This window comes from Scardinius erythrophthalmus (assembly GCF_964197995.2).
Source record: "Scardinius erythrophthalmus genome assembly, chromosome: 25".
Lineage (NCBI taxonomy): Eukaryota > Metazoa > Chordata > Actinopteri > Cypriniformes > Leuciscidae > Scardinius > Scardinius erythrophthalmus.
The window spans coordinates 31184719-31197891 of NC_138245.1; the positions used below are offsets into that span (position 1 = coordinate 31184719).

Sequence of the window (13173 nt, forward strand, 5' to 3'; positions counted from 1 at the left end):
AAACAGATGAATATTATTTATATAATTGAATATTATTAATATAATTTAAAATGACTTTTAATAAATCCTAAAACGGATAAATATTATTTACACAATTGAATATTATTAATATAATTCAAGTAATTTATTTTACAAATGACTAAATATCCCCAGAACAGATCAATATTATTTACATAATTAAATATTATTAATATAGGTTAAGTCATTTATTTTACAAATGACTCTAAAAATCCCAAAACAGATGAATGTTATTTATATATTTAAATATCATTAATATATTTTAAGTCATCCATTTTTAAAAATCACTCTAAAAAAATCCTAAAACAGATCCAAATCCAAAAACAAATCATAAATATATTTTAAGTCATCCATTTTTAAAAAATCGCATAAAAATAAATCCTAAAACAGATGAATAATATTTATTCAACTGAATATTGTTGATATAATTCAAGTCATTTATTTTACAAATGACTCTAAAATACAACCACAATATCACAATATCAAAGATGATCCAGATTTTTAAAATAATTATTTCACATCTGCTTGTTTTTGCAAACTGAGGGACACTGAGCTGGTCCTAATCCCAGAATGCTCCTTAAAGCTGGATAAGACTCCTGAACCCAATGTCACATGGACGTATTTAAGGAAGATGCTATAGAAGTTGTTAAAAATTAAATGTGGCGCCTGCCATGACTAAAGCTATAAATCATAAATCCCAAACCTCATATTATCCGGTGACCAGATATCTCAGTCTCAGCATAACGATGGGCTTCTTGGATCTCAGGATTTCTGTGACTAAACGGGTGTGTTTCCCGTATAACGCCGTTACTCGTGCTTCACTATCATAGAGCGATGCATCGTTGAAGAAATCATCTAGCTAGTCACGACTGTTTCCCGAAACCATATTGTCACAAATTGGTAATTCAGCCACGTTACTTAATGATGTCACGCATGTGATGGAGTGATAACTTCTTTTACAGTTTTTCTCGATTGCTTAAACACATTTCTTGAAACTATGCCTCATATTCTCAAAACTGTAAACACAAATCCATAACGTCTCACCCAATTCCCCAAACATCCTATTTTCAGGTCAAAATGAAGCTCTACGCTCAAAACCATTCACTCTTGCTGAAAAACCAAACTTTTGCCTCAGACAGGACACACAAGCCCTCAAAATCACACACACTACAACATAGTCTAACACACTGGTGCAATAAATTCAAAACAACATTTCAAAAACTGGTAAGTTATGTTGCTTGTGGTCCCCCCCTCACAAACCTTTTCACATGATGAACACAAAAGACACAACCAATGGATACATTGGCACATTTTTATTCATTCATGTACTACACACACACACAAAAAAATTTACTCTTTTTTTTTCTCTCAAATTTTTTTTTTTTTTTTTTCATATTTACTGTAAGATGTGTGTGACCATCATATGACAGTGAAAGAGCACACACAAACCTTATTCTAATATGGAAGTGTATTGGAATGGTAAATAGTGTTGGTAGGTGACAGGAGGGCCTCCACTCAAGGAGACAATAATGAACACATCTAAGAATGTTCCAAATACCATCATTGGCCTAGAAAGATAACATTCTGGGAGTCAAGACTATAAAGGATGAAGGATGCCCTCCCTTCACTGTCACACACTGTGTCACTTTCTTATTCAGTGATATAATTTTGTTTGCCACCACACCTCCCTGAAGGTTCTCGAGGCGACGGTAAAGCAACTCAAATTTGGCCTTACTCGTAGCCGAGCCTCCCTCATAGTCATACCTTTGATAAAGACATGGGCAACTAGAGTGGCTTGAATTTCATCTGAGACTGCTTGTCTTCTTGCCCTTCCTCCTCCTCCTCCTTATCCCTCCTCGATCTCTTCCTTCATGTCTTTCTGGATCCATTGTTCCAAAACTCAATAAACTGATCTGGGCCCTTTTATATATCTATTGAAGGTTCTGATTGATGTGTGTTCAATTTTGACTCTTAGTGTTTCCACTTGGGTAATTGTGTGCTAACTGAGCTGAAGCTGTGCTGACTCGAGCGAACAATATTGAGTGCTAGTGCTTTATACATGACAACATGGTGTAGGCAATGAGAAATGAAGGGATTTGTGTGTAGAGTTTTGCAGTGACAGTTCAACAAATTTGACTCATGTGTCAAAACAGGGAATAGTGTTTATAGTTTAGTGAAATGGGTGTGCTTTTTGATAAATGGTATTATGGTTTTGAATTTTTAGTTCAAAAGCCTGGTTATAGTGTTTAAGCAATCGAGAAAAACTGTAATGAATCTGTTTGAGATCGAATTAACACTAGATGTTTTGCTATACATTACAGACATGGCATCTGAGGACTATTTCTCATTTTTCTCAGTTATTTTGCTTTATTTCCAGGTTCAATCATAGGCTCGTTCTCGCGCACTTGAGGACGTTCGCACATGCGCACTCTTCAAAAACGACGCTTTAAATCTCTTGACAAACTCAAAGACGTAAATGACATTTGTATGTATTCTAAATAAAAGACACAGGTTGCACTGAATGTCATGCATATGTCATGCAATCTAGAAACTCTTCTTCTAACCACAGGTCGAGATCTGTCGTTCAGACACACAACTTTTAACGAATGTTCGTTGGAACTATAGTTTCGGGAAACACCGACTCGTTGAACTGCTGATAACGATGGAACTTTAACGATGCTTTGGGGAAACACACCCCTGAATGACTCTTTCTCTTCCAGGTCTGTCCATCCGCAGTGTGTGCTGGAGAGCGGACCGGATCCTAGCAGGAACTCAGGACAGCGAGATCTTCGAGGTGATGGTGCGAGAGCGAGATAAGCCGCTGTTGATCATGCAGGGTCACTCAGAAGGGGAACTCTGGGCACTCGACCTGCATCCCAAACAACCTCTGGCCGTCACAGGCAGCGACGATCGATCCGTGCGGTCAGTCCAGAGCATTCCCTCTATTCCTCATCAGCTCACACTGTAGAACGGAGCTAGAAATGTGATGTTTGGGGTTTTCCCTTTTCATTTTCATCTTTCACTATGTCTCTGATAAATTACTTTTCTTCCATTTTTTTAACCTTTTTTTTATTATTAAAGCAGAATACAGTTAGACGATACCATCAATACAAAACACATAAAACAGAAGGGATGTACGTGTAATTATGTGAAGTGTGTGTGTAAAATTGTGTTGAGTATGTGTATATCTCTATTATACGTTTCCTAATATATATGTTGAACAATTCTCATTATTTATATACTATATATATATATATAGCAATAGCAAAGATGTGATAAAAAAGGAATAAGATAATAAAGATAATAAAAGAATATATAAGAAGATAGAGAAGATAATAAAAAATATATAATTTATACATGTGTATATATATGTATATATACAGTATATATACTGTATACATACATACGAACATACATACATGCATACATACATACTTGCATGCATACATACAGGTACATAAATAGTAAAAATCTATAACAATATATATATAAATAAGAGGACGATGTGGTATGGGGGCACAGAGGTGGTATTGGGTTAATTTCATCTGAAAGCCTGTTGTTTGTGCCGTCAGATTGTGGAGTTTATCCGAACACACATTAATCGCTCGCTGCAACATGGAAGAGGCCGTCCGCAGTGTTTCCTTCAACAACGACGGCTCCCAGCTCGCTCTCGGCATGAAGGACGGCTCTTTCACTGTTCTCCGGGTCAGGTAACTGAATGTAGATCACCACACTTCATTATTTCAGATGCACATGCAGAAGCTGAGGGTTTCTCCTGCTGTCTAAGGGACATGACGGAGGTGGTCCACATCAAGGACAGAAAGGAGGTCATTCACGAGCTCAAGTTCTCTCCCGATGGATCTTACTTGGCCGTGGGCTCCAACGACGGGTTTGTGGACATCTACGCTGTGGCCCAACGCTATAAAAAAGTGGGGGAGTGCAACAAGTCCACATGCTTCATAACGCACCTGGATTGGTCCGTGGACAGCCGGTTCCTGCAGACCAACGATGGCGCTGGAGAACGGTTCTTCTACAGGATGCCAAGTAAGATCCTTCACACGCCATTTATGACACAACGCTTCATGTTTTCAGTGTTATACACAGGGTTTGAGATTAACAGAGACACTTTAGACACTGTCACATGATCCTTCAGAAATCATTCTAATATGATGATTTGCTGCTCAAGAAACATTTCTGATTATGTTGAAAACAGTTCATATTTTTGTGATAATGTCGATGAACACCTGTCAACTATGTTTACTATGTTTACTCACTTTGCTGGTGAAGTTCGTTTAAGACAAATCTGTGCAGATTTAGCGCAAATACTCAACTTGTGAGTCATCATATATGTGACCCTGGATCTCGAGTCGCACGGGTTTATCTGTGGCAATAGCCAACAATACAGTGTACGGGTCAAAATTATAGATTTTTCTTTTATACCAAAAATCATGAGGATATTAAGTAAAGATCATGTTCCATGAAGATATTTAGTAAATTTCCTACTGTAAATATATAAAACATGTATTTCTGTGAGTGAATGCTGCATAATCCTGAACATAAATGCACAACTTTAAAGGAGATTTTCTCAATGTTTTGCTTTTTTTGCCTCAGATTCCAGATTTACAATAGTTGTATATCAGCCAAATATTGTCCTATCCTAACAAACCACACATCAATGGAAAGCTTATTTATTCAGCTTTCAGATGATGTATAAATCTCAATTTAAAAAAATTACCCATGTGACTGGTTTTGTGGTCCAGGGTCACATGTATTAAATACAGTGTATTATGCAGAAATTGCTCATATCTGGCTAACTTGAACACACACGTCACTACACAACAAATAACGGCGCGCTTGTTCATTTGCATTGAAGCGATATCGAACATTAAAAAGCATTTGGTGAACAGAAAAGACTACATTTATTTGATGTTCTTTGTACAGTATTGATCTGTCCGACTCAAACACATTTTGCACATTGAAAGAGGAAGAGGAGGAGATGCTTTTGGATTAAAGCCAAATTAATCTCTGTTACTTTAATTTCCTATTATCACTGTAAAGCTGCTTTGAAACAGTCTGTATTGTTAAAAGCGCTGTATAAATGAAGGAGACTTGACTACAGTGTAATTGAAGATGATCCATTGTTCCGTGTTTTTAGCCGGTAAGTTCCTGCCGAAGGAGGAAGCCAAAGGAATCCACTGGATGACCTGGACTTGTGTTCTCGGGCCGGAGGTGAACGGCATCTGGCCTAAATATTCCAACGTCAATGACATCAATTCTGTGGACGCCAATTACAGCAGTGCCGTTCTGGTGACGGGCGACGACTTCGGCCTCGTCAAGCTCTTCAGATTCCCGTGTCTTAAGAAAGGTCAGCTTGAGCCGGTTTATAATGTTTACTTTGCTTTACTTTAGTTATCCAGACTTATCCCGTTGTGATCCAAGCACAAATAATCCAGTGTGTGCGCTAACAATTCTGATTCTTTTAGCTGCCAAATTCAAGAAATACATCGGCCACTCGGCCCATGTGACCAATGTGCGCTGGTCACATGACCTGCAGTGGGTGCTGAGCACGGGCGGAGCGGATCACTCCGTGTTTCAGTGGAGGTTTCTGCCGGAAGGAGTCATGAATGGTGTTTTGGAGCCACTGTTGCAAGGTGATCTAATCCTTAAACTCAATAGAAATGAGGGCAACACTTTACAATAAGGTTCGTTAGTTAACATTAGTGAACTACATTCGTTAGCATGAACAATACAGCATTTATTAATCTTTGTTAATGTTAATCTCAACATTTACTAATACTTTATTAAAATCTTGTTAACATTAGTTAATGCACTGTGAACTAACATGAACAAACAATGAACAGCTGGATTTTTATTAACTAACATTAATAAAGATTAACTAATACTGTAACAAATGTATTGCTCATAATTAGTTGATGTTAGTTAATACATTAACTAATGTTAACTAAGAACCTTATTGTAAAGTGCTACCCTTTATTTTACAGTGTCCTTGTTACACATTTTACATGTAGTTAATGTAGTAATAACTATAAATTATGCATAATTACATGCAACTAACCCTATAGTAAGTACATGTAGTTAATTATTATACTTAAAGCCCCCTGTAGTCAATAATTGTATCCCTTAAAACTCATTTTTGATCACCAAAATTACATATTTAGGTGTTTTTTCCTTATGTTCTTAAAATATCTTGAATGTAACTCGACACCCTTGCCTCATTTAGTATGCGCGGTTCTATGAATATGCAAATGACTAGAGCCCCGCCTTCACTCACTCAGCTCAGAGATCCACTGGTTGACGATCACACGTTGATCTGATTGGTTTACAAGGTAGTTTGTGACGTCAGAAACACCAGCGATTTCAAAGCGTGTGTCTGAGCAGTTAAAGCAGATTAAAAACACCACATACACACATAAACTACATTAAAAGCTGGATTTTCACCACAGGGGGGCTTTAAATATAAAGTAACACAGACACCTTAAAATAAAGTGTAATTGAAATGAGTATTGAATATTTAATGTTGCATTTTTATTTTTTTACATTTGCAAATAAATATTTTGAAAGTTTAGACTAAGATGAAACAGAATAGAATTCTAACTAAAATAAAATTCAAAAAATTTCTAACATAAAAGTTAATGATATTTTGTATTCTCAAAAACATTTTAGAATGTTCTTATTTTTAGACAAAGACATTTAAAATTTAAAGACAAAATGAAATTGATGTTTTTAAAATCATCATAAATAACCTCTACAAGTTAGAATAACTTATATGACTAAAATAGTGTGAATGCTTATATCTTTGTAATGTTTTTTATTTAATTTTTTGTTTAGTAATTGTGAACATAGTTTGTGAATATGTTTAGATACTGTGATGCAAGAATTTTTTTTCGGACAATTAAGTATTATCATATCATATCATGATAATTACTGTAATCTGCAGACAGCGAAAAACAATTGATCAGTTGATCAGCGAGTTTTTATCAATTAGATAACACCAAAACCTGTTATTTTCTTCTTAATAAAAAAATTGAGAATATTTGAGAACTTTCTCAAGTATGTTTCAAAAATTGCACTTTAGGAACATTATCACGATTTCTTCTTATAATTTTCGTTGATCAGTCAAAAACTACTGGCATCAATTAGATAACATTAAAACCCACATTTTCTTCTTAATAAAAAAATAAGATGTCCTGAACAAATTTTTTTTTTATCTTTCTCAAGTATATTTCAAAAATTGCACTTTCTAACGATTTCTTCTTATAATTTGGAGTTTTGACAGTGTTTTCCGTTCACAGAGGGTTACGCCGACTCCAACAGCGGCGAATCCGACTCCGACCTCTCCGACGTTCCCGAACTGGACTCAGACATCGAGCAGGAAGCCCAGATGAACTACGAGCGTCAGGCAAGAATGAGGGTGTTATGTAACACACATGCTCCGCTGCTTTAATCCCGTTCCTCATTATTTTCACAGCTGATTGGCTGGACGCTTCCCTACTGTTGCCCTTCATGCTTGAATCTCTGAAAGTGTTGCGTGCGGATTTTCCCAGTAACTGTTGTCCTGATCCGCCCTCAGGTGTATAAGGAAGATCTTCCTCAGCTCAAGAAGAAACTGGCCGGATCTCTGAAGAGGCAGAAAGCTCCAGACGAGGGGTTACGCCTGCAGTTCGTCCACGGGTACATCACTGCACACCTCATCATGTGTTTGACATCAGCAGTGTGTGTCCACATCTGTGACCCACTCACCCGATCTAAATCTGTTTATATGATTTAGATTTTTATACAGTGATTTTTTTGTTATACTTATTAAAAAATTATAATATACAATATATTCTCATATTATTTATGTATTAGAATTTTTTATATATAATTCATAATATATTTCTATATGTATGTTTTATATATATATATATATATATATATATGTATAAATCCAAATTTATAAATATAATTACTTATAAAAATACTAATAATTAAAAAAATTAAACATATATGTATATATATATATATATATATATATACATTAAGGATTTCTATTTTTATCCATTGATTATATTATATTATTACATGGCTTGGCTGAATTCCAATGTAGAATGCGGTCTGTTATTTCTTGATATCAGACCGCTGCGAAGTATAACAGACCGTTGCCATGAAAAACAGTGCGTTGCTATGGACGCGGAACGGACTATTTTCTTTAGCGGAAGCAATACAATCGTTTTTAAATCAATAAACTCCTTTTTAAATAAATAATTTGTGTCAAATTATTTATTTATTTTGTAGGTAGCCGTGTAATAAGCGGGATAATGTATAGCTTCGCGTCGGGATCCCGTTCAGCCTGTCGGGGTTGTTATTCACTATAACAACCGGCTCACTATACATTATCCCTTACCTAATTTATACTCATAATATTTTTATATTTTAATATATATTGTATTTTTCAATATATAATTTATATATATATACATATAATAAAAATTAGAATATAAAATGTCATGCATAAATCACAATTTAGAAATAAACATATATTATGTAATATATAATCTATATATTAAATATAATTATATATATATATATATAGTATTTTATTATATGATTTTATATTTACAGAATAAATCCATTTTAATGTCAAATTAGATAAATGTTAGCAAAAATTAACAAAAAATTAACAAAGTTAAACATATAAATTTTCAATCTGTTTATTCACGTGTATATTTCATAATTGATTGTTTAATTGATATATACTTTTGTATTTACTTAATGAATCCATAAATTATAAATTATACATATTAAAAAAATATATAATATATACTCATACTATCTATATAATATTTATATATTTATATTATAATCAGGGCTCCTGACTAACTTTTTTTATTAGGAGCGCTGTAGCCCCTGACTTAAAATTTTAGGAGCACAAGCAGAAAATTTAGGGGCGCACCTTAAATCATCTTACAATGCAATTATTCACATTTTCCCCCAAAATAACTGTATTACTGACAAATGCTTTGATAATAAATAGCCTTAACGTGCAGAAATGGTGCAGTTTTATTTTAAGATCACAGGCTCCAGACTAACATTTGAGGGCAGCGGCACTAAGTTCTACAGAAAGTATTTGGTAGCACTGTGGGATGACAAAGCAAAGCACTGAGCTAAATTTGAGGTGTATAGATAAAGTTAACTTTAATTATTATCATTCATAATGTCTTAATAATTCAAAAGCAAAATGAGTGACAAAATAGATATTAGGGAGTGAAAATAGCCAATAAGCGTCCTCTGCAGCTATGTTTACAATAGTAATTTAATATTTTTTTCTTTTCTTTTTTAAATAAGTGTGAGTTTTCCTACTTCTTGAAACTTTTAGTTTTATAAATAGGGACAATCTTTAAAGGATGAACAAAAAATGTTTTGGTCAACACATTAAAAATAACATTTAAATATGATATTATAGTTTTCAAGTGCTGGAAAAAGATGTGTAGGCTACTGTTATAAACACAATATACCATAGTTACAGTAAGTGGTGTTACTACATTAAATCCATGGTGAATGTTGCTGATCTGTGGACCTAAAGCCTTCTATAACTTGTTCGTTCATTGCACATGTTTCTCCTGGTTTCCACGTCAGCGCTGTTTGATCTGATATATGGTTTATAACAGAGAATTCTGCGTCAAATCTGAATGTTTCTCACTGGATCTCGCAGCAATGTTATTAATTCTGTCGCGAACTCAATGGATTTCTTCACTGGATCTCCACGATGTAACTGTTTCGCGTGATCGCGATTGGCCCGCGACTGGCGAGAGAAGCTCTGCGCTGTCTATTATTGGTTCGAACTATTAAACGGTCTATGAAGTAGAAATGAGTAGCGCAGCGCAGTTTTTTTTCATTTTATTTAATAACATGTCACGGAATACTCTGCTTGAGGCTGAGATGCGTTTTGTGTTTAAACTGCGAAGTGCCTGCAAACTTCTATTTCCCCGTAGTTCTGGGGTAGCGACTGCAACATTCGCAGCTCATGGAGTTCGTCACCTTACTTACAGTACCTCAACCAGCTGAATTTTCGTAGCCAGTCTTCCCGAAAATAGTGGGTTCAGGCCTTTATCATCACCCGACCGACTGTGTCTGTCCCATAGACTGTAAAAAAAATAGGTCTGTCCGTGACATTGATATTTGTCTCCGTCTCCTTCCCACAGACGTTTAACTTGCGCGCGCTCGCTTATCTCTAGGACCCTCCCCCTCCACACATTAGCCAGTTACAGTGGCCATACGCTGATTTCACGCAGCCGTTATTTTGAAATCGAAAGCGAGGCTCCGGTGGGAAGAAAACCGGAAGTGTCGCCTTTAATCACAGGAGAGTCGTGAATGCGATGGCGTATTGTTGTGTTTAATGATGTTGTGTCAATTCTAAAACTGTACATACATTTCTTTCATACTTTAGACTATATATAGTGAAATTCATTTATAAATAAAATATTTTTTTATATAATTCAGAAAGTAAAAAAAGAAGCAGGAATGAACTATATACATATCCTATATTGGATATTAACATCCAAAAGTGTAAATCGCGGCAGCAGCTTCAGGTTGGTAGTCCAAAGGCATTGTTGTTTATCTTTACTTCCGGGGTTTTTCCCACCGGAGCCTCGCTTTCGATTTCAAAATGGCGGCTGCGTGAAATCAGCGTATTCCCTATTCTTCTCACACTCATTGGCCTGCTACACATTCCGGATTCTTTGACGCGCCCCTTCCACGTTTAACGTAAAAAAAAAAATTACTGGTCGCACATGTGCGACTGGATGTAAAATTCAGTCGCACATTCTCAAATTTTGGTCGCAAAATGCGACCATTTGGTCGCAGTCTGGAGCCCTGATTATAATATAAGCTTTTTCTTATATATAATCTAAATATTTTTATATTTTATAAGGTTTGTATTATATATTATATTATATAAATATTTTATATTACATAACATTTTATATTTACAGAATGAATCAATTTTAATGTCAAATTAGATAAATGGTAGCTTGTTAATGCCTAATGTTGAACATATTAATTGTATGTATATGTAATGTGTTAACTTTCAGATGAATATATATAAAAAGCATTTTTTTTCATGTTTATCAGCATGTATGTAGTTTCTCCAGTGGTCGCATGTCATGTGACGTGTCTCTCTCTGCGTGTGTGTGTGTGTGTCTCAGGTACAGGGGCTGCGACTGCAGGAATAATCTGTTTTACACTCAGGCCGGAGACGTGGCGTATCATGTGGCGGCTGTAGCCGTGGTGTATAACAGACAGCAACACACACAGCGCTTTTACCTCGGGCATGACGACGATATCCTGAGCCTCACTGTGCACCCGCTGAAAGATTACGCGGCCACCGGACAGGTGAGACACGTCTGGGAAACAATCTGATGCTTTGCGCTATGGGATTGGGTCAGGATAACAGCTTTAATTCATGTTGCATTCAGTTTGCATTTCTCTGCAAAGCATACAAAGCGTGCACATGTTGAAGTGTGTGTGTGTGTGTGTGTGTGTGTGTGTGTGTGTGTGTGTGTGTGTGTGTATGTGTGTGTGTGTGTGTGTGTGTGTGTGTGTGTGTGTGTGTGTGTGTGTGTGTGTCAGGTGGGGCGAGATCCGGCCATCCATGTGTGGGACATCCAGACACTGAAGTGTTTGTCTCTCCTGAAGGGTCAACATCAGCGAGGGGTTTGTGCTCTAGAGTTCACAGGTCAGACTCCACACACTATACATTCACATCTGATAAGAAGCTTTTAATATCTGAGTTCAAAATGTTCTTATTTTAAGCAAAGTAATCCAATGCATCTTTTTTTATGCAAATCTTAAACAAAGCTGAATGTTCAGCATCATTACTCCAGTCTTCAGTGTCACATGATCCTTCAGAAATCACTCTAATATGATGATTTATTTGATTTATTATCTCTTTATTTAAATGATGCTCAATTATTTGTAGTGGTTCTTATTATTATCGATGCTGAAAATAGTTTATGCTGCTTGATATTTTATATATTTTGTGGAAACCATGATACATTTTTCATGCAGCATTTATTTGAAATGGAATTAAAAATGTCTTTAATGTCACTTTTGATGATTTTAATGCGTTTTCAAGTCACGTTCTCTTATTTCTCTTTGAAAAATCTGTCCCATGTAGCGGATGGAAAGAGTCTAGTGTCTGTGGGAATCGACGAAGACCACTCCATAGTCATCTGGGACTGGAAAAAAGGCGAAAAACTGGCCAAATCCAGGTAAAACAAACCCTTTCAGTGCTAAAACAGTGTGTGCAACAAGCGGAGCTGCTCACGAAAGACATCTGTCGCTCTCTGTGCCATAGAGGACATAAAGATAAGATCTTTGTGGTGAAAGGAAACCCGTTCCGCATGGACAAACTGCTCACGGTGGGAATGAAACACATCAAGTTCTGGCTGCACACAGGTAAAGATGTTCCTTTTAATGCCAGTTGTCTGTATAATATTGTGAATAATTAATATGACGCTTGCGTTAGGGATTGGCGATATATTATCGTTTGCGATATACCGGTAAAGATTCTCCTCACGATAAGAATTAGTCTTCCCACGATAATAACGATAAAGCCTAGTTGATGACGTATTGAACTGGTACACAGATATATTTCACTCGCCGAACACTAGGCGAGTTTCCATTACTGATATTCGCAAAACTTTTGCGTTTTTTTTCTTAATGTCGACAAAAAAACCATTGCGAAATGACGCCGTTTCCATTAACCGATGTAATGCGTAAAACTTCATGGCCAAAAATCCAAAACTCATGGCAACGGACTTTGGTAGGTTTAAGTCATAGACTGTAAAAAATATGGGCGTAGTGTCCGTGACGTCACCCGTAGGTTTCTGAAGACCGTTTTTGAAGCCTAAAGTGGGCGTGGCCGACCGTCGCCATCTTGGCAGCGTCACTCCCGAATTTATTTATTTTAACAGTCAGACAATGAGCTGAGGTAACGTGACGGCTAACAGACAGCAGACAAACGGCTAATGATGACCAATGACCATAGCAGCGGGAATCCACCTGTCACTCAAAAGTGGCCACGCCCTTAATTATGCAGAATTTTAAGGCTTAATATAATTTAAAAGGATGAGTTATAAAAAACAGTCGTCATGA

The 13173-nt window shown here is 36.1% G+C and overlaps 1 protein-coding gene across 1 annotated transcript in view; it reads left to right on the forward strand.

Annotated features, from left to right (window-relative positions):
• eml6 (EMAP like 6) overlaps nt 1–13173 on the forward strand; it is a gene marked incomplete at its 5' end in the record, with an annotated part of 71431 nt that overhangs the window by 28572 nt on the left and 29686 nt on the right. The window contains 11 exons of the mRNA XM_081358346.1: nt 2739–2940; nt 3591–3728; nt 3806–4062; nt 5174–5383; nt 5502–5669; nt 7332–7438; nt 7610–7710; nt 11223–11409; nt 11647–11752; nt 12194–12287; nt 12374–12474. Coding sequence (XP_081214472.1) covers nt 2739–2940; nt 3591–3728; nt 3806–4062; nt 5174–5383; nt 5502–5669; nt 7332–7438; nt 7610–7710; nt 11223–11409; nt 11647–11752; nt 12194–12287; nt 12374–12474 — 1671 coding nt within the window. The remainder of the gene's footprint in view (nt 1–2738; nt 2941–3590; nt 3729–3805; nt 4063–5173; nt 5384–5501; nt 5670–7331; nt 7439–7609; nt 7711–11222; nt 11410–11646; nt 11753–12193; nt 12288–12373; nt 12475–13173) is intronic.